Source organism: Poeciliopsis prolifica, unplaced genomic scaffold (genome assembly GCF_027474105.1).
Source record: "Poeciliopsis prolifica strain line A6 unplaced genomic scaffold, Auburn_PproV2 SCAFFOLD014, whole genome shotgun sequence".
Taxonomy (NCBI): domain Eukaryota; kingdom Metazoa; phylum Chordata; class Actinopteri; order Cyprinodontiformes; family Poeciliidae; genus Poeciliopsis; species Poeciliopsis prolifica.
In genome coordinates this window covers 12,975,001-12,997,124 of record NW_026562389.1, presented here as the reverse complement: position 1 = coordinate 12,997,124, position 22,124 = coordinate 12,975,001, and the positions used below count along the sequence as shown (strand labels likewise).

At 47.4% G+C, this 22,124-nt stretch overlaps 2 protein-coding genes across 3 annotated transcripts in view; both read right to left on the bottom strand.

The window, feature by feature from the left end:
- Positions 1-4,732: 4,732 nt before the first annotated feature.
- snapc4 (small nuclear RNA activating complex, polypeptide 4) lies at positions 4,733-14,489 on the bottom strand. The gene is given in 21 exon segments (XM_055039127.1): positions 4,733-5,493; positions 5,921-6,644; positions 6,759-7,046; positions 7,406-8,566; positions 8,703-8,794; positions 8,890-8,984; positions 9,066-9,160; positions 9,250-9,356; positions 9,443-9,593; positions 9,676-9,715; positions 9,717-9,838; positions 9,923-9,995; positions 10,082-10,183; positions 10,254-10,335; positions 10,399-10,483; positions 10,563-10,700; positions 10,812-10,934; positions 11,010-11,138; positions 11,288-11,328; positions 12,349-12,456; positions 14,012-14,489. Coding segments are annotated over 20 exon segments (4,032 nt in total). The 5' UTR covers positions 12,455-12,456; positions 14,012-14,489; the 3' UTR covers positions 4,733-5,215.
- A 4,684-nt stretch (positions 14,490-19,173) lies between these two features.
- pomt1 (protein-O-mannosyltransferase 1) overlaps positions 19,174-22,124 on the bottom strand; it is an 8,628-nt gene continuing 5,677 nt past the window's right edge. For both annotated transcript variants that reach the window (XM_055039125.1, XM_055039126.1), the window contains exons 10-20: positions 21,967-22,097; positions 21,797-21,892; positions 21,632-21,724; positions 21,469-21,565; positions 21,197-21,289; positions 20,954-21,074; positions 20,310-20,407; positions 20,126-20,239; positions 19,875-20,001; positions 19,628-19,805; positions 19,174-19,478 (exon numbers count right to left, since the gene is read on the bottom strand). In XM_055039125.1, coding sequence (XP_054895100.1) covers positions 19,304-19,478; positions 19,628-19,805; positions 19,875-20,001; positions 20,126-20,239; positions 20,310-20,407; positions 20,954-21,074; positions 21,197-21,289; positions 21,469-21,565; positions 21,632-21,724; positions 21,797-21,892; positions 21,967-22,097 — 1,323 coding nt within the window. In that variant the 3' untranslated portion in view covers positions 19,174-19,303. The remainder of the gene's footprint in view (positions 19,479-19,627; positions 19,806-19,874; positions 20,002-20,125; positions 20,240-20,309; positions 20,408-20,953; positions 21,075-21,196; positions 21,290-21,468; positions 21,566-21,631; positions 21,725-21,796; positions 21,893-21,966; positions 22,098-22,124) is intronic.

The following is a 22,124-nucleotide window of genomic DNA, read 5'->3' as shown; positions in this document are numbered from 1 at the left end:
ATGTAGATAGACGTAGTTACATGTAGACAGACGTAGTTACATGTAGATAGACGTAGTTACATGTAGACAGACGTAGTTACATGTAGACAGACGTAGTTACATGTAGATAGATGTAGTTACATGTAGATAGACGTAGTTACATGTAGACAGACGTAGTTACATGTAGATAGACGTAGTTACATGTAGATAGACGTAGTTACATGTAGATAGACGTAGTTACATGTAGATAGACGTAGTTACATGTAGACAGACGTAGTTACATGTAGACAGACGTAGTTACATGTAGTTAGACGTAGTTACATGTAGACAGACGTAGTTACATGTAGACAGACGTAGTTACATGTAGATAGACGTAGTTACATGTAGATAGACGTAGTTACATGTAGATAGACGTAGTTACATGTAGACAGACGTAGTTACATGTAGACAGACGTAGTTACATGTAGATAGACGTAGTTACATGTAGATAGACGTAGTTACATGTAGATAGACGTAGTTACATGTAAATAGACGTAGTTACATGTAGATAGACGTAGTTACATGTAGACAGACGTAGTTACATGTAGATAGACGTAGTTACATGTAGATAGACGTAGTTACATGTAGACAGACGTAGTTACATGTAGATAGACGTAGTTACATGTAGACAGACGTAGTTACATGTAGATAGACGTAGTTACATGTAGACAGACGTAGTTACATGTAGACAGACGTAGTTACATGTAGACGACGTAGTTACATGTAAATAGACGTAGTTACATGTAGACAGACGTAGTTACATGTAGATAGACGTAGTTACATGTAGACAGACGTAGTTACATGTAGATAGACGTAGTTACATGTAGATAGACGTAGTTACATGTAGATAGACGTAGTTACACGTAGATAGACGTAGTTACACGTAGATAGACGTAGTTACATGTAGACAGACGTAGTTACATGTAGATAGACGTAGTTACATGTAGACAGACGTAGTTACATGTAGATAGACGTAGTTACATGTAGACAGACGTAGTTACATGTAGACAGACGTAGTTACATGTAGACGACGTAGTTACATGTAAATAGACGTAGTTACATGTAGACAGACGTAGTTACATGTAGATAGACGTAGTTACATGTAGACAGACGTAGTTACATGTAGATAGACGTAGTTACATGTAGATAGACGTAGTTACATGTAGATAGACGTAGTTACACGTAGATAGACGTAGTTACATGCAGATAGATGTAGTTACATGTAGACAGACGTAGTTACATGTAGATAGACGTAGTTACATGTAGACAGACGTAGTTACATGTAAATAGACGTAGTTACATGTAGACAGACGTAGTTACATGTAGATAGACGTAGTTACACGTAGATAGACGTAGTTACATGCAGATAGATGTAGTTACATGTAGACAGACGTAGTTACATGTAGACGACGTAGTTACATGTAGATAGACGTAGTTACATGTAGATAGACGTAGTTACATGTAAATAGACGTAGTTACATGTAGATAGACGTAGTTACATGTAGACAGACGTAGTTACATGTAGATAGACGTAGTTACATGTAGACAGACGTAGTTACATGTAGATAGATGTAGTTACATGTAGATAGACGTAGTTACATGTAGACAGACGTAGTTACATGTAGATAGACGTAGTTACATGTAGATAGACGTAGTTACATGTAGATAGACGTAGTGTAGATGTAGACGTAGTTACATGTAGACAGACGTAGTTACATGTAGACAGACGTAGTTACATGTAGTTAGACGTAGTTACATGTAGACAGACGTAGTTACATGTAGACAGACGTAGTTACATGTAGACAGACGTAGTTACATGTAGATAGACGTAGTTACATGTAGATAGACGTAGTTACATGTAGACAGACGTAGTTACATGTAGACAGACGTAGTTACATGTAGATAGACGTAGTTACATGTAGATAGACGTAGTTACATGTAGATAGACGTAGTTACATGTAAATAGACGTAGTTACATGTAGATAGACGTAGTTACATGTAGACAGACGTAGTTACATGTAGATAGACGTAGTTACATGTAGATAGACGTAGTTACATGTAGACAGACGTAGTTACATGTAGATAGACGTAGTTACATGTAGACAGACGTAGTTACATGTAGTTAGACGTAGTTACATGTAGATAGACGTAGTTACATGCAGATAGATGTAGTTACATGTAGACAGACGTAGTTACATGTAGACAGACGTAGTTACATGTAGACGACGTAGTTACATGTAAATAGACGTAGTTACATGTAGACAGACGTAGTTACATGTAGATAGACGTAGTTACACGTAGATAGACGTAGTTACATGCAGATAGATGTAGTTACATGTAGACAGACGTAGTTACATGTAGACGACGTAGTTACATGTAGATAGACGTAGTTACATGTAGACAGACGTAGTTACATGTAGATAGACGTAGTTACATGTAAATAGACGTAGTTACATGTAGATAGACGTAGTTACATGTAGATAGACGTAGTTACATGTAGACAGACGTAGTTACATGTAGATAGACGTAGTTACATGTAGACAGACGTAGTTACATGTAGACAGACGTAGTTACATGTAGATAGATGTAGTTACATGTAGATAGACGTAGTTACATGTAGACAGACGTAGTTACATGTAGATAGACGTAGTTACATGTAGATAGACGTAGTTACATGTAGATAGACGTAGTTACATGTAGATAGACGTAGTTACATGTAGACAGACGTAGTTACATGTAGACAGACGTAGTTACATGTAGTTAGACGTAGTTACATGTAGACAGACGTAGTTACATGTAGACAGACGTAGTTACATGTAGATAGACGTAGTTACATGTAGATAGACGTAGTTACATGTAGACAGACGTAGTTACATGTAGACAGACGTAGTTACATGTAGACAGACGTAGTTACATGTAGACAGACGTAGTTACATGTAGTTAGACGTAGTTACATGTAGTGAGACGTAGTTACATGTAGACAGACGTAGTTACATGTAGACAGACGTAGTTACATGTAGACAGACGTAGTTACATGTAGTTAGACGTAGTTACATGTAGACAGACGTAGTTACATGTAGTTAGACGTAGTTACATGTAGACAGACGTAGTTACATGTAGATAGACGTAGTTACATGTAGACAGACGTAGTTACATGTAGATAGACGTAGTTACATGTAGACAGACGTAGTTACATGTAGACAGACGTAGTTACATGTAAATAGACGTAGTTACATGCAGATAGACGTAGTTACATGTAGATAGATGTAGTTACATGTAGATAGACGTAGTTACATGTAGACAGACGTAGTTACATGTAGATAGACGTAGTTACATGTAGACAGACGTAGTTACATGTAGACAGACGTAGTTACATGTAGTTAGACGTAGTTACATGTAGATAGACGTAGTTACATGTAGACAGACGTAGTTACATGTAGTTAGACGTAGTTACATGTAGATAGACGTAGTTACATGTAGACAGACGTAGTTACATGTAGACAGACGTAGTTACATGTAGTTAGACGTAGTTACATGTAGATAGACGTAGTTACATGTAGACAGACGTAGTTACATGTAGACAGACGTAGTTACATGTAGTTAGACGTAGTTACATGTAGATAGACGTAGTTACATGTAGACAGACGTAGTTACATGTAGACAGACGTAGTTACATGTAGACAGACGTAGTTACATGTAGATAGACGTAGTTACATGTAGACAGACGTAGTTACATGTAGACAGACGTAGTTACATGTAGATAGACGTAGTTACATGTAGACAGACGTAGTTACATGTAGACAGACGTAGTTACATGTAGTTAGACGTAGTTACATGTAGATAGACGTAGTTACATGTAGACAGACGTAGTTACATGTAGACAGACGTAGTTACATGTAGACAGACGTAGTTACATGTAGACAGACGTAGTTACATGTAGACAGACGTAGTTACATGTAGTTAGACGTAGTTACATGTAGATAGACGTAGTTACATGTAGACAGACGTAGTTACATGCAGATAGACGTAGTTACATGTAGACAGACGTAGTTACATGTAGATAGACGTAGTTACATGTAGACAGACGTAGTTACATGTAGATAGACGTAGTTACATGTAGACAGACGTAGTTACATGCAGATAGACGTAGTTACATGCAGATAGACGTAGTTACATGTAGACAGACGTAGTTACATGTAGTTAGACGTAGTTACATGTAGATAGACGTAGTTACATGTAGTTAGACGTAGTTACATGTAGTTAGACGTAGTTACATGTAGACAGACGTAGTTACATGTAGATAGACGTAGTTACATGTAGATAGACGTAGTTACATGTAGATAGACGTAGTTACATGTAGACAGACGTAGTTACATGTAGTTAGACGTAGTTACATGTAGATAGACGTAGTCTCCCCACTGTCTATGAAAGCGAAGCTTTTGAATTAACGTCACCATCGGATTTCTTATGATTTATGCGTCGCAGTTTTATTACTGTTGATCTGACGAAAATCTGCTGCTGCTCTAAGAAACGCACTGCGCATGTCTGGTAGCGCCGTGTTGAGGAAAGGTGTGTGTTGCCGGATGCTAACGGCAGTGCTTGTTGCTTTGTCCTCCAGATTGCGTCATTGTTGTTACAGCAGAACTGACTGTAACATTTATTCTGCATTATCTGAATGTTTTTGTTTCCCATCAAGTTCCTCGGAGAGTCGCCATGAAATCAGAAACATTCTTTATTATACCTTAATTAGGAAATTATCTTTCTATAACAAAAACTTTTACAAGCACCAACTTCAAACATGTTTTAGTGCAACACTGTAACCATCGTTCCTGAACGCACCACGTTCCACTAGTAGAGTGACGAATAAAGTTCAGTTTCCTGGTTCTGATCGTCCCCAGGTGGAAGAACTGTCCATCTGCTCTGGTCTCCATGAACTGGTTCTGGACCGCTGGACTCAGATCTGAATCAGTTTCGGACTGAATTTTTTGACTTGCTGGTTTGGGTCAGCTTGCATGAACTGGTTCTGTAGAACCGGGTCTGTGTTGGCACTGTATCCCTGAGAAGTGATTGGCCGAAGCTGCAGAGTCGGCAGCCGGCAGGAGAAACGAGATGGGGTCAGAACCAGTTCTGGTTCCAGTTCCAATCCGGAACTGAGCAGAACCTGCTCAGAGGTAAAACACTGACTCCTGCTGGCCACTTAGGGAACAGCAGCTCCGGTCAGGACTCTCCGCCTCCTCTTTCGATTGTCTTGGATTTGTTTCACCTCCTTCTCTTCCTCATCCTCCTCATCCTCCTCGTCCTCCTCCCGATTGGTCGGACAGGTTGACTTCTTTCTGCTGATTGGCTGAACCGTGGCCAGCAGCGCCGGCAGCGTGAACAGGGACAGGAAGCGGGCCTTCAGCAGCTGGTGGGCGGGGTTTGTGGAGAAGCGCTGCGCCACCTGCTGGCGGAGGGCCTGCAGCTCCTCCTGCCGCTCTGCAGGACGAAACCAGGAGTCTCAAGTCCAAACTACGCACAAAAATATGCTGCAGCACATTTTACGCACAAGTCACCATATATGAAATTAAACATGGCGTCAAAGTTCGTGTAAATATATCAAAACTTTTGACCTGCCCTAAAAATGTGTAATCAAACTTACTGATCACCTTCAATAATCAAACCTATTGATCAGCCCTGATCAATAGGGCTAATACTCATTTATTCAAATGAGCCATAGATTCATTCAGACGAATCGTTTTGTCTTTATGAGACAAGCTGAGTAAATTTATTATTTACGTGTTGTGATGTTTTCACATCTTTATTTTATTTTCTGGCTTATTGTCTGAGGATAAGTTGGTTCAGTTTCATCGTTTAATCGCTCAAATATTACGGTTAGCCAGGTGTGAGGCGGTCGAGGGCTTACCTGGCGGCTGGGCGCCGTCTGGCTCGCTCGAGGCGCAGTAGGCGTGGTCATGGAGGCGGCGGCCTGCCCCCGCCATCAGCTGCAGAGCTGACGCCGTCACAGATGCCTTCGCCCGCAGGAGGCCACTGAGCGCGCTCAGAGTGCTGACGGATGGCGGCAGGTAGGGGAGGACGCACCTCGCTCCAGGTATAGCCACACCCCCTCTCCCTCTCAGCCAATCATGAACCTCCTCTGGGGGCTCCAGGAACATCAGGGTGGGGTCAAAGTGCAGGTCCGCCCTCCGGAGGGGGAGGCCGGTCGAGCCCACCGTCTGCCACCCCGTCGCTTCCTGATAGGCCAGCAGCATGTGGGGGCGGGGCCAGCTGGTTGACCTCAGATCAGGTGACTGGATGACGGCTGGGAGGAGGGGCTTAGATCTACCGGTGGGAACAGGTGAGAGCTGGAGGTCACGAAGGGCAGCTGGGGTCACGGAGAAGCGCCCTGCCCTCTGAGGGGGCGGGGCTTCAGACACTAGGGGAGGGACTCTGGGCAAGGGCAGGGCTGGGGGCGGAGCCTGAGCCACATGGCCCGGACCAGCGGTCATGACCCAAATGGACCGGTTAGGAAGCACATGGAGACCAGTGACCTGAGAGGGGGGCGGAGCCTCCGTGCTGATACTTTCCTTTGATTGGGCCATGCCAACACGTTTCTGCTGACAGGAGGCGGAGCTTCTCTTCTTTGTAGCCTGGAAACAGAACCAGAAGGGCCTGAGGTCCAGACCAACCAGAACCAGGTCTGAACAGTAAAGGGAAAGTCCGAACCAGAACCTGTTGGTTCTGCCGGTCCGGCCCTGCCTCACCTGGAGCTCCTTGGACTCCCGGATCTTCAGGGTCGGCCTCCTGGCTCTCTTCCCCTCCTGGACCGGCCCCGGGCCGGGTCCGGCGCCGCCCACTTCCACCCACCCACTCTGACACACCGCAGTGTCTGTGGAAGTGGGCGGGGTCTGATCGGGGCAAGAAGGTGGAGCAGAGGTCAGAGATGAGGAGGAAGAGCTAACTGCTGCAGGGGGAGCGGCACTGACAGCAGGACAGTGTGAGTTCTGGGTCCGGTCCGGTTCTGGAGAACCTGCTGAATCCATGGGTCCAGACTGAAAGCAGAACCACAGAGCAGTCAGAGCGACTCCTGATTGGTCCAGAGAGACAGGTGGGTAGTTAGCATAAGCTACTGCTAAACGCTACAGAAAGCATGCTGCGTCATAGCAACTTAGCATCACGTTAGGAGAGTAAGTGGTCCTCATGCACTTCAAAATAAGAGCTTGGATATAAATAAAAACTAAATAGGAATTATTACCCAAAACACACAAATGAACTTTACAAGTCAACCAAGTAAATCATCACTTTCACGTCTATCTTGAAAAATGAAATATTGGGAAGCTAACTGCGCTAAATGTTTTCACAGTTAGCAACAGCGCTAAGTGACAATCTGCTGCTGTTAGCAGAACTTTACCTCCAGATCCGAGCCGTCCTCCTGCTTTCTTCCTTCAGCACCTGTCTGTGCCACACCTGCATTAGCCCCGCCCACATCACTACGAGAACCAGCTGCACCCTCACTAGCTCCGCCCACAACTGTCAGCTCTGCAGGACTTCCTGGAGCAAGGCTATTGGTCAGACTGGAGCCAACAGGAACCGCTGAGGAGGGGCTGCAGGACGGCTCTGGGTTTGGGAGCTGAGGAGGAGCAAAGGAGGCAGCAGGAACCAGGAGACTGTGAGGAAACACCTGACGACATGTGCTAGGAGGCGGGGCCAGCAGGATGGGCGGGGCCAGCAGGGTGGGCGGGGCCAGAAGGTCCACCTTGTTCTTCCTCTCCTCGATCATCTGCCGGCAGCCCAGCATGTCGATGTTCATGGCCTGGAGGAGCAGCGTGAAGGTGGAGGAGGTGGAGACGCCGCTCCTCTCTCCTCCCTCCCTCAGCACATCTGCAGCGCTCCGTTTCTGGCTCTTTGGGATCAGCAGGTTCCCGATCCATGGCGTGACGGCGGCCTGCAGCTCGTACTCCAGCTCCTGGGCCCGCGGGCGCCGCCGCCGCCCCGGCCGGGCGGCGGCGCCGACCTTCTGCTTCAGGGCGCTGAGGTGGAGACGCAGCGCGTCCCGGGACGCCATCGGCACGGCGGAGGCGCCGTGGCGCTCCTCCCGGGACAGCTGTCTGGGCGGAGGCCCGATGACCACGGAGGGTCCCGGCCGCCCCAGCACAGTGGAGCGGACCGCGGTTCGGTCCGGAGCCTCGCTGGGGGACGGGAGCTCCGCCAGCGTGAAGCTCAGGGAGGTGGAGCTGTGCTTCACCTCAGCTGGAACCCAGTCCTCCATCGGCGGCAGGATGTACTCCTGCTGCTCCTCCTGCTGCTCCTCCTGCTCCTCCTCCTCCTCGGTCCTCTTCCTCTTCTTATTACAGTCTTCATCACTGTCCATGTACTGCACCACCTCATCCTCATCGTCGTCATCCTCAGTTATCTCCGCCTCCTCTTCCTCCGTCATCTTCAATATTCCCCTCCTGATGCCAGCACTGAAACCTCCAGCACCCCACCCCCTTCCTCTTCCTCCTGCTCTTCCTCCTCGTCTTCCTCCTCCTCTTCCTCCCGTCTTGCAGGTCTTCCTGATTTTCTGTCTATCCTGTTAGAGAAACAGTCCATCAGCCGGGTTCTCAGAACAGCTTCTGCTTTCAGGAACACAGCAGCTGATGAGCCTAAGCTCCTGACAGTCCCTGACCCCTGTTTGACCCCTGAGTGACCCCCAACCCCTGATTTACCTGAGCAGGTTGTCGCACCAGCTTCCTCCACTCTCTCAAGCATTGAGCGTCGAGGCGATGAGGGATCTCTGCAGCGATCCTGGCCCAGCGACCTGAAACAGTCGCTCAGTTCAGAACCAAGCAGCAGGTGATTCATCAGCATCATCATCCTCATCAGAACCTCATCAGAACCTCATCAGAACCTCACCAACTCCATGTTTCTTCACCAGCTGCTGCAGCAGCTCCACCTCATGTCTCTCAAATGGTCCTTTCTTTATGTTCCTCTTCAGACAGTCCAGATACCTACGGACAGATGGACAGACGGACAGACAGACAGGGTTCCCTCAGGAAAACCCAGAAACGCTGCCCCCTGCTGGTCCTCACCTGTCTCTGCAGGCTCCATCGGTACGTCCAGGAACTTCCAACCGGACCTTCCACCAACTCTTCTCGCCGTGACGAGCCACAGCCTGCAGCAGGAGCTGGACGGACAGACAGACAGGACAGATCAGACCGAGACCAGGCTGAGCGCTCCAGAACCAGGGCGGGTCCATTTGGGCGCGAAGCGTACCCGGTCCTCCTGCTTGGTCCACGAGCCTCTCTTCAGGCTCGGGTCCAGAACCTGGTTCCACCTGTAGACGAGCTGGGTCGGATCACGACCCTCCATGAAGTAACTGACTGGAAGCAGAGAAGAAGAGAGAAGAAGAGTCCATCAGAGACAGAGGGAGTGATGTCACAGCGTGACGTCAGCGTGATGTCATTACTCTGCGTGTACGGGATGAAGTTCCCGATCCTCATCTTCTGGACCAGCTCTCTGAACTGCCCGTCTTCCTCCGCCGTCCAGCTGCTGCGTTTCAGAGAGTCGGAGACGAAACGCTGGAACATCTGGAGGCACATGAAGGCCGTCCTCCCCGTCTGAGGGACGGAGACAGACGGGTTAGAGAGACGAGTCAGAGAGACGGGTCGGAGAGGCCATCCGCCCCATTCCCTCCCTCACCCCCAGTTCCTGAGCGATCGAGTCCCAGTGTCTGTCCTCGTCTCCTGCAGATGGCGCTGAGCCTCTGGACCTCCTCGCTGCTCCAGGGCCTCTTGTTGATGGACGGGTGGAGGACGTTCTGCCAGAACAGGCGGATGTCCTCCGCGTCCTTCGTCCCTTCGAACTGAGGAAGAGCATCAGGGCCGACCGATCAATCAATCGTTTCGTCGATCAATAGATCCGTCCAGCCATCAGGTTATTTACTGACGTCGATGTTGGAGATCTTCTGCCAGTCGTGCTCTTCGTAGCGATCGCCAGTAAGCTCCTCCTCTCTCTTCATCCTGACCAATCAGAACACAGAACCAGATCCAGATCCGGACCAGGACCCCTGAGTCCAGGGACCCCCGAGTCCAGGGACCTGTCTGACCTCAGCTGCTGCAGGTCTTTCTCCAGGTCGTCGATCTGCTCAGTCAGCTGCTGTCTGTCGGCTCCCTGAGCCGAGGAACGCCTGGAGGTCAAGAAGTCCAGCCTGGAGGGTCAAGAGACGCATTGAGACACGTCAAGACACGTCCACCCAGCAGCGGGTCGGGTTCTGGTACCTGGACAGTTTGGGCAGCATGAGTCTCTTCAGGTGGTCTCTAGTCACTGAGTGGACCAGCAGCGTCTTCTGCCAGCTCTCCCCTGAACACAGAGAACCGGGTCAGAACAGAACCAGCTGATGGACCAGGTCACGACAGAACTTACATCTTTTTAATTTCAGCTTCTTGTCTTCTGGACATCCCATCATCCTCTGAGCCTTCAGCTTCACCTCCTGATTGGCTGGAGGGCCCTGGACAGAACCAGCGCAGCGTCCCATTGGTCCATTGCTCAGCGTGTTTCTGTGTGTTCGCTCAGTGTGTGTGCGGTACCAGGCCCGTCAGACGGTCCTTGAAGTACGGATTCAGGAAGCTGCCCAGGAACATCCTAGCTGGATGCTGATTGGACAAGGCAGAACCTTCTCTGGTGGACTCTCTGATTGGTCCATTCATCTGGGCTGTGAGCTCCCTCTGCAGGCAGAAACATTGCACTGCAGTTTGGATCGCTTCAGGATCCAGAGCCACACGGGGTCAGAACAAGGCCTGAACCGGGTCGGAACCGGGTCGGAACCGGGTCCTCACCTGCTGCCTGCGGTTGTGGACCAGCAGCGCCTCCAGCTGGTCCAGCGTCTCCAGGACCACCTGCTGGTAGACCAGGTTCAGGTTCAGACACGAGGACGCACTCGGAGACAGGTCCGGCTCGCTCTGGGGACACAAACGCCGAGAAGACACTCACACCTACAGCGACACATGCGACCTCTGACCCCAAACAGTACCGACCTCGTCACTGGAGTCACTGCCGTCCTTGCTGGACACGTCGAGGGACGCGCTGCGGGGACCCAACATGTCCTCCAGGTTCTGGATCTCCGACTGGATCTTCTGCTTCTGGGCCAACAGGACAGCTGGGCTCTGAACACACACACACACAAAGACACAGAGACACACACACACACATACACACACAGAGACACACACAGAGACACACACAGAGACACCAGGACCAGTTAGTGGTGCTGTATGGAATCGGACCAACATATGTCCCAGGTCCTGTGTCTCACCTGTCTCTCCTCTTCCTCCTCCTGACTTTCTGATCCATCATCTGAAAGTCAGAGACACAGAGTGAGACGACCCAGTCCCTGATCCCACACAGAAAACCATCGACCCAAACGACCTGAAGTTCTGCTGGGATGAAGAACTGCTTGAGAACCATCTTCAAGGTTCTGTAGGTCCAGAAACTTGGAGACTTTAAACAGAATTAAAATAATCTGGTTCTTCCCGTCCCACTGAGTCAGCAAACCGTTTTCAATGAATGCTAGCTCCCCTAGTTAGCCTCAGCTAGCATCACTGGCGGCTTTGGACTTAGACTTAGACTAAGACTTGACTTTATTGATCCCTTGGGAAGACTCCCTCAGGAAATTATAGTTACCAGCAGCTCACAGGCAAAAATGTGGCACACAGTAAGCATACACAAAATACAAAAAAATACAAATTAAATACAAAACAAAGAATATAAATACAACACAAAAGGAAATTATAGCAATTTGGTCGATAGATTGACCAGTGATATGGTATTGCACTGTATGGTTTGGCCTGATAATGCTGACATGGAGACGCTGGATTAGCCTCCTTTCAGAAGCAGCTTCACTTTCCAGCCTGTGATTATGACTTTTATTCTCTAAAACTTCCTGTCAGGCTTTTATTGTGGTAATTATGACTTCCTGTCAGGCTTGTATTGTGCCACCAGTGGCCATGTGTCTGCCACGCTAGCTGAGGCTAACAAGGGGAGCTAACATTCAGTGTGTTAAAGTTCTGCTGACCCGGTGGACAGGAAGAACCAGGTCATTTTCTCACGGCTCCGAGTCAGTTCTATAAAAACAGACCCCGCCTCGCCGGGTCACATTAAACCGGGTTCCTCTGGTTCGGGTCGATCCAGTGGGATGGTCACGAGGGGCTGAATCTGTAAACTGCACTAAAGTTCCAGCAGGTTCTGGTTCTGGTTGTGATGTTCTGCCTGTAACTCAGATATGCTTCCTGTTTTATCTGATTCTCATCATTTATAATTTGGTTCTGATTGTTCAACCGGGCCAGAACCGGGTCTGGAACCGGGCATGGACTGTACCTGTCTCACTGCTCAGCAGGTCCAACTCGTCCTGGGTCACTGCCAGGCTGCGCTCCAGCTCCTCCACCTGTCTCTGGACCCGGTCCCTCTGGGCCGACAGGGACATGTCTGCAAGACAGAGAGAGTTCTGGTTCTGGCTCGGCCCGGTTAAACTTATGCAGGAACTGAACCAACCCGTCCAGGACCTACAAATGTGGATCCAGCCTGTTCTGTTGGCTCTTCAGTCAAAAGTCCATCAGAACCATTTCAGAACTGAAGTAGTGCGACCAGGGCCGGTCCAAGCCTCCATGGGGCCCTCAGCCAAATGAGGTTTTGGGCCCTCAGGTTCTGCTAACAATGTGGACCGGCTGCAACCAGCAGTCTGATCATTAGATCCTTCAAACACCTGCTATGAACTGATTGCATCTCTGGCTGTTTACATTACATACATGTACAATAGATTATTGACCATCTGATTTATGGACCAGTTGATTTCTGGGAGCCGATTTCCTTCATTTTGGGGCATCGTGATCGGCCGCTACTGACGTGAAGCTGATCTGATGTCCATCATGATGTCCATCATCTCTGTCCTTGTGCAGAGACAGTTGGACTGACAGACCAGGCCAGTCTCAACGTTTACAGCTAATATTCACTGTTAGCAACTCAGAGACTTTGCTGCTACATTCAGAAACATTTCAGACTCAATAAATTCATATGAGCCAAAATCAGCAGGTCAAAGGTCAGAACCAGGAATCGGCCAGAAAACTGCAATCGCTGCAGAAAACATTCATCACATTCAATTCATTTCTCTTCAGCTCCAATAGCTAAAATCTAATTTATACCAGGGGAGTCTTTCTTCCCTGGAATGTGGACCGGTACCGGTACCGGGTCGGTTCTGAGCCTCCAAATGATTTTTCTCAGCAGCAAACAGCAAATCAGCTGCAGCAGAGAGCAGCTCGTCCTGCTGCAGCTGCAGCCTGACGTCTCAACATTTAGCTGGACAATATCAGAATCTGATCAGTTTTAATTATTCATATCAAACCTGATCAAACAGTTTGAGCCAAAATACCTCAGACATATCCACCAGGAGAATCAACTCATTGACGTTTAAACTCAGTTTCACACAAAGACGCAGCTTCAATGTTGTAGAACTGGACCGGTCCGGGTCGTCAAGGTCATTTCTGTTAGCAGCTTTATTATCTTTATTTTATAAAGGCTCATTAAAACTATCTATTCTCCCTCCATGAAGAATAAAACCTTTTTTGAGATATTATTTTGCTAACTGAACTTCTGACCGGAGCTTTGGATGCTCATTCATTATTACATATATTATCAAATATATATTGTTGTAAAAACAAATCACTTCAGAGTGAAATTGTATGTTTTTGATATTATAATGGCAGAAATTATTACCAAAAAAATTAATAATCAGCTGCACTGAGGGCCCTTAGTGGCCCGAAGCGGCTGCTTAGTTTGCTTCCGCCTTAGGCCGGCCCTGAGTGCGACAAACAGAACCTGGTTCTGGACCTGCCTGGAACAGTCCAAATGGACCTCAGGTTCTTTATGGTTCTGCTGGCTCCAGTTTTAGCTAAACGGAGGGTTTGTTCCGACCCAAGAGAATCAGAACCTGCTAGAACCCAGCAGGTCCGATGATGCGGTGGGATCATCTTCTTTCCGAACTTACCTGGTTCTGATGGTTCCGGTCTGAGCCCTCCTCCTTTGCCGTTGTTCTGGACCTTCAGGTCGAACCTGCCGCCGCTCACCTGGACCAGCTGCCTCCACCAATCCGCCGCTGCGCTGTGAGCTTTTTACCCATCAGGCTGTGCGGCAGAACCAACGATTTGTTAACGTTTTGTGGTTCTGATTCGGTTCTGGTCGATCGGTACCGCCAACAGGACGGGACTGGGAAAGACCCAGCGCAGCGCAGCAAAGCGCTATTGTCAGAAACGTCGGAACCAGAAACCAAACCGTCCGAGAACTGCTTCCTGTTTCTGCTCATATATTCAACCGCAACTTTATTAGCAGCAGCAGAACAAACACAGCACTTCCTGTCCCCAGGAAGCGGAACTACGTCAGAATCGCGTTATCAAAACGCTGTTTAATTTAATTAATACTCACCGCAACATGTCTGACATTCACCTCAGTTACAGCAGTAAAGCAGATAAATGTCAGAGCTTTAACTCAGGTCACGTGCAGCCGCTAGCCAATCAGCGAGCTGGTTAACCTTGATCATCAGCAGACTGATCTATAAATCATCTGGATGAGGTTCACCATAGAGACTGAACTTGTTTCATCAGCTTCTCTCAGCGTCCAAGGATTTATCCCATATTCTAATCACCAATTCATCCATAATGATACCGATAAGATCAATTTTGGAAATAAAACTTAAATGAGTTATATTGAATACTCGTACTCAGCCCATATGAACAGTATCTACTGACTTGTTGGTTGATGATAATCTCCCTCATTCTCAGAAATTTGACTGTTTGTCTCTTAGTTTTTGTCAGTTGTGCTTCCTGGAACATTATTGGGACTGGAACACACCTGAACAGGTGTGTTCCAGTCCTGAACAGGTGTGTTCCAGGTGTCTGAGTTTCAGTCAGGCTTCAGAGCTCTGTTGAAACCTCAGCAAAGTATTCTCTTGACCACAGATACAGGAGGGTTCTGGTTCTGTTACGTCTCAGCGATGGTTCTGATCCGATTCACAGCAACTTTTGTAGAAAAGCTTGAACATGTTGTAGAGCTCAGACCCGGGCTGGTTTGAATATCCAGTACCTGCATATGGATGGATGTTGGATGGATGGTGGTTGGATGGATGATGGGTGGATGAAGGATGGATCAATCAATCAATCAATCAATCAATCAAATTTTATTTGTATAGCACATTTCAGCTACAAGGCATTTCAAAGTGCTTTACATCATAAACACAAAACACAATGGCATGCAACATAGAATAAAATACCAAGTTTTTTTTTCCCTCTTTTTTCCCCTTCCCTTTGACACGGAATTTAAGCGCCTGTTACCGCTGGACTCCGCCGTCCGTTTAACCACGGGTATTCGCCAGGCCCCGTTGCCCACAACAGGAAAAAAAAAAAAAAAAAATTACATACATATCCACAAAATCAAATCCATACAATAAATACAATTCTAAACAGGTGTGTTTTTACTTGAGATTTAAAGGAAGTCAGGGTTTCTGCTGTTTTACAGTTTTCTGGAAGTTTGTTCCAAAGTTTTGGTGCATAGATGCTGAAAGCTGCTTCTCCTCTCTTGGTTTCTGGTTCTGGGGATGCAGAGCAGCAGAACCAGAACCAGAACCTGAGAGTCTGGAAGGTTGATACAACAAAAGCAGATCTTTGATGTATTGTGGTGCTAAACCGTTCAGTGATTTATAAACTAACAACAGTATTTTAAAATCTATTCTTTGAGCTACAGGGAGCCAGTGGAGGGACTTTAAAACTGCTGTTATGTCTCTATCTTCCTGGTTTTAGTGAGAACAGGAGCAGCAGCTTCTGGATCAGCTGCAGCTGGAGGATTGATTTGTTGGACAGGCCTGTGAAGACACTGTTACAATAATCAATGCAACTAAAGATAAACGCATGGATGAGTTTCTCTAGATCTGGCTGAGACATTAGTCCTCTAATCCTGGAGACGTTCTTCAGGTGATAGAAGGCCGACTTTGTAATTGTCTTTATGTGACTCGCAAGATTCAGGTCAGAGGTCATCACTACTCCCAGGTTTCGGGCCTGATCGTTAGTTTTTAGTTGTAATAACTGAAGCTGTGCATTGACTCTAGATCTGTAGCTCCAGATCTATAGCTCTAGATCTATAACTCTAGACCTATAGCTCTAGATCTATAGCTCTAGATCGTTCCTCTTTAGGTCCAAAAATAATGACTTCAGTTTTGTTCTGTTCAGCTGGAGAAAGTGAATGCTTCCACATCCACACATTTATCTGTTGTAAGCATTTATTCAGTGATTGGATGGGGTCAAAGGTCACCTGGTGACATCATAATGTAGAGCTGTGTGTCATCCGCATAGTTGTGGTAGCTTATATTATTTCCTGTTATAACCTGAGCTAGAGGGAGAATATAAATATTGAATAAGAGGGGTCCTAGGATTGAACCTTGGGGAACCCCACATGTGACCTTTGACCTCTTTGATGAGAAGTTTCCAATTGAAACAAAGAAATCCCTGTTCTTTATGTAGGATTCAAACCAGTCGAGCACCGAACCAGAGAGTCCAACCCAACTCTCCAGTCGATTCAGTAATATGTCAAAAGCTGCACTGAGGTCCAACAGAACCAGAACCAGAACCAGAACCAGCACCGTGGTTCTCCCACAGTCCGTATTTATATGAATATCATTGAATACTTTGACTAGGCCAGTCTCCGTGCTGTGGTAACCATGAAAACCAGATTGGAAAGAGTCAAAGCAGTTGGTCATCATGAGGAAACTATTTAATTGTTTTCACAGTTTTTTCAGTAACTTTGCTGATGAATGGGAGGTCAGAGGTCAAAGGTCGGCCTGTAATTCTGCAGTAGTGATTTGTCCAGATTGTGCTTTTTTAGCAGTGGTTTGATGACTGCTGTTTTCAAAGCCTGGGGGAAAACACCTGATGTAAGCGATGAGTATTTATATTCTTTGTTTTGTATTTAATTTGTATTTTTTTGTATTTTGCGTATGCTTACTGTGTGCCACATTTTTGCCTGTGAGCTGCTGGTAACTATAATTTCCTGAGGGAGTCTTCCCAAGGGATCAATAAAGTCAAGTCTAAGTCTAAGTCTAAGTCTAAGTTACTATTTGGATCAGATCAGTAACAATAACAGGCAGAACTTTCTTAAAGAAATGTTCTAGAGTTATAGATCTAGAACATCCAGATAGCAGGAGCTTGAACTTAATTGACTTATAATTTCTTCTAGGGTTTTATAATTAACTAGTTGAAAATGGGTCATTTTTCCTGTATTTGTTTTGTTTTGGTACAGCAACGGTTCTGAATTTAGAGTCAATGTGCAGATTAATCCTCTGATTTTTTGGATTTTCTCTGAAAAGAAATCAGAAAACTTATTACAGGCAACATTAGATTGGAATTCAGGTGGAAACGTCACAGGAGGGTTTGTGAGCCTGTCAACTGTTGCAAATAAAGTTCGAGCATTATTGATGTTTTTCTTTATGACATCTGCAAAGAAAGCCTCCCTTCCATGTTTTAGTGTTGAGTGATAGTTACGTAGTTTTTCTTTGTAGATGTCATTATGAACGTGAAGTTGAGTTTTATACCATTTTGGTTCTGCTCTGAGACAGAGTTCTCTTGCAGACCGAACTATTTGTGCTTTTCTCCATGGAGATTTCTTTCTACCAGTCAAAACCTTTACTTTAATTGGGGCAATGGAATCAATGATATATGAAACTTTAGACTGAAAATCATCTAACAACTTATCTACATCATTACAGCTTAAGGGTGAGGAAGAAGAGTAGATTTGATTAAATGTTTTCTGTGAAAGAACGTTTTGTGACAGCAGCTGTTTGTCCAAGTGGGTCAAAGAATAAAGAACCTTCAAAGATAACAGCAAAGTGATCCGACAGGCGACATCAGTTACAGAGACATTGGAAATATTCACACCCTTACTGATAACCAGGTCCAGTGTGTGTCCTTGAGTGTGTGTTGCCTGTTTAACATGTTGTGTAAAACCAAAATTTTCTAAAATATCAGAGAGCTTTTTTGCTCCTCTGTTTTCGGGTTTGTCCACATGAATGTTGAAATCACCAACAATTATTAAACAATCATAATCAATGCGTATGAGAGATAGAAGATCATTCAAGTCAGTAAAGAAATTTTCCACATATGCTGGAGTTTTGTATAAAGTCAGTGTCAAAGTTCGTTTGAAGCCTTTAACCTGAATTCCAAGATACTCAAAAGAACTGAAATGACCCAAAGAGATTTTACTACAGTTTATGGTATTTTTAAATATAGAAGCCACGCCTCCTCCTTTTTTATGTTTTCTGTTCTCTGGATGATGGATGGATGGTGGATGGATGGATGGATGGATGATGGATGGTGGTTGGATGGATGATGGATGGATGGTGGATGGTGGTTGGATGGATGATGGATGGATGATGGATGGATGATGGATGAAGGATGGATGGATGATGGATGGATGGTGGTTGGATGGATGATGGATGGATGATGGATGGATGAAGGATGGATGGATGATGGATGGATGGATGATGGATGGATGGTGGATGGATGATGGATGAAGGATGGATGGATGATGGATGATGGATGGATGATGGATGGATGATGGATGGATGATGGATGGATGATGGATGGATGATGGATGGTGGTTGGATGGATGATGGATGGATGATGGATGAAGGATGGATGGATGATGGATGGATGGATGATGGATGGATGATGGATGGATGATGGATGGATGGTGGATGGATGATGGATGAAGGATGGATGGATGATGGATGGATGGATGATGGATGGATGATGGATGGATGATGGATGGATGGTGGATGGATGATGGATGGATGATGGATGGATGATGGATGGATGATGGATGGATGATGGATGAAGGATGGATGGATGAGGATGGATGGATGATGGATGGATGATGGATGGATGATGGATGGATGGTGGATGGATGATGGATGAAGGATGGATGGATGATGGATGGATGATGGATGGTGGTTGGATGGATGATGGATGGATGATTGATGGATGATGGATGGATGGTGGTTGGGTGAGTATCGATCTGTCCTCACTGAGCAGAGTCAGACACTTCCATCTGTTGGTGAACCGGAAGTTTGTCTCTATCAAAATAAAAGCACACTGATTTAATGCTGAGCTCTTATTGTTTTAACAGCCATCACTGTTACATCATCAGGTCACATGGCTAAAGCTGATGGTGCATTCAGGATTGGCTCGTAAAGACCAGTCTCTCAGTCTGTCTGTGTCTCCTTCTGTCTGTCAATGTCTCAGCGGCGGCGGTACAGGATGTCCCAGCTGTCTCTCCACTTCAGCGCCTGCAACTGATTGGCTGTCAGCTCGGGGTTTCCGTAGGTGAGAGGACAGAAGGTCCAGTAGGACAGGAAGATAGACAGCAGGACAGCCGTCGTGCAGACGCTCAGCATGTGGCGGGACGTCCCGCTGCTGCGGACAGAAACAGAGCCATCACTGTCCACAGGAAGCAGAAGAGGAGCCTTTCAAATTAAAGGCAGAGCTAAAGCTGAGTGGGTGGAGTTAGCACGTCCTCCATGTTTTCTAACAACCCGATCTGTTCCCTGTCTCTGCGTGTGTACCTGAGCAGGTGAGTGTGTATGTGCTCCAGCAGGGCGGGGCTCAGCAGGTACAAGTAGCAGAGGGCGGGCAGGTAGTGGTAGAGGAAGAGAGTCCGCTCCATCAGCAGAAAGGGCAGGAAGTTCACTGCCCACCCGCCGCCGCAGACCAGGCCCACAGATGCAAACCGCTGCCACACACCTGCAGACACACCGGGTCAGAACCGCATCAGAACCGGGCCTGATGAAAGAGCCTGCCAGGAAACTGTACCATCAGGTAGGTCTTTGAAGCCCCGCCTCCTCCTCAGCAGGTACAGCGCCGCCAGCAACTGATAGGCCAGCAGGCTGAGGTTGGCCACGCCCCATGACACCGGGTTACCAATCAGATGGATCTGAGCCTGAAACAGCTAGCCAATCAGAGACCAGGACCAAATACTGTGTGTGTGTGTGTGTGTGTGTGTGTGTGTGTGTGTGTGTGTGTGTGTGTGTGTGTGTGTGTGTGTGTGTGTGTGTGTGTGTTACATTGGACGAGGGGTGGAGCCAGTACGCAATGTTGGTATCCATGGTGATCCACTCTAAAGGGGCGGAGCTGTACTTGTGTTCAGACTCTTCCTGTTTCACGGTCAGCATCTTCCACTGCAGTGACATCACAGTATGACATCATCAGAGGGATGGCAGCATCGCGGTGATGCGTTCACAGTCATACCTGGAGCTCCATGAATTTGGACCAGAAGGAGATTTTTCTGTCGACGTCAATGTGTGTCGGAGAGTGAAGCTCCGCCTCCCGGTCCTTCTGCTCCTGACCTGCAGGTGATGCATCATGGGAGATGGTGATGTCACTACATGAGGCCATCAGCTACTGCTACCCATACCATCATGTTCTCTTCCTATAGATGGGGCTGTTGACCTTTGACCCTGTCTCTCTGTGTTTAGATATCTTGGTGTCTTGTAACAACAGACTTTATCTGAGAATATGTCTTTCAGATTTAAAAACAGGAAACCACTGTGTTGTTTACGCTGCAATGCTTCCTGGGTAAATGACAAATGCTAGCTGCTACTGTGCTAGCAGCATCCAGACACCCTCAGTCCTTTGAGTGTGAATCCGAGAAAGAAAGATGGAGATGAGAAGATGAGGAGCACAGAAACAGCCGCTGGTAGCTAACCAGCTAACCAGAAAGGAAAGCGTAGCTCCAGTCGCTAAGTCAAGCTGTTTGCAGCTAGCATCGAGATCAAAATGGTGTTAGCAGGGGGTTTCCTCTCCACTGTCACTCCATGTTAGTGAAGGAATCTGGACTCCATGTTGTGACAGTCTGATAGCTGACTATCTAGACTCGGTTCTGCGGGTCGTACTGGTTCCGTATCGGTGCTCCTCCACCGTCCAGCCCAGGCTGCCGCTGTGAGCCTTCAGCAGCTTCTCTGCCACGACCTCCATCTGACGGAAACCCCAGTCTGGAAGAGGCAGGCCGCTCAGCTACACACACACACACACACACACACACACACACACACACACACACACACACACACACACACACACAGGTTAACTCTGCTGCTCTGCTCAGCCACTGCGGTGACATCACTTCCTGTGAGGACCTTGAGGACAGCTGAAGTGTTGACGTGGACCAATCGGACCTCAGAGACGATCGTCTTCCACTCCTCTGACTCCGCCTCCCTGTTGTAGATCTCCTGAAGGCAAATTCACAAAGACCAGGCTCAGCAGAACCAGAACCAGAACCGGGCTTGGTTCAGCCAGAGGATCAATAGAGGATCAATGATCAGTCATGCTTGGCTCTGTCCTGTGGCTCTTCCCCCTCCTGAACCCAGAGTAAAGTGTCCCTGGTTCGGTCCGGTTCGGTCGGACTCACCAGCCTCCACAGGTTCTGGGTTGCCATGGACACGTTGAAGTCTATGTATCCAGAAACCTCCTGAGCATGAGGACTCATGGGCGCGGCCACATCATGGCTGCCACAGAAGAAAAGGTCAACGCTGACCGCAGCACAGTGACATCACAGCAGGTGAGCTACGTACCTGTTGAGGAGGCGTGATGTCATCCCATGGACCAGCTGGATGATGTCACCGTGTCGCACGGGTCGGGGCGGAGAGTCCACCACCAGCTCCTGTCTGAGACACACACCTGCTGGAACCTCTCCACTGACCCGGTTCTGCTCTAGTTCTGACCCGGTTCTGACCTACCTGGCCGGGTCCTTGATGATCCACCAGTTGTTGACGTCCTTGAAGGCGTAGCAGGTCACCTGCTGCTGGTGGGAGCTGCCCCGCCCATTTTCATACCTGAACACAGAATCAGGAAGTTACAGTTTCATCCTCAGAGGCATCTGATTGGCTGCAGGGTGAACCAGCGGCACCTGATTGGATAGTTGGCTTTGTGCGAGTGGAGCCAGCAGGGGACGGGCCGGGGGGCGGAGCTTCGTAAGGTCACCTGACTACCGAACGCCACCTGCAGCGGCTGACCCCGTGTGACCCTGGAGAGACCGCCCTGAAACGGACAAGCAGTCCATCAGCT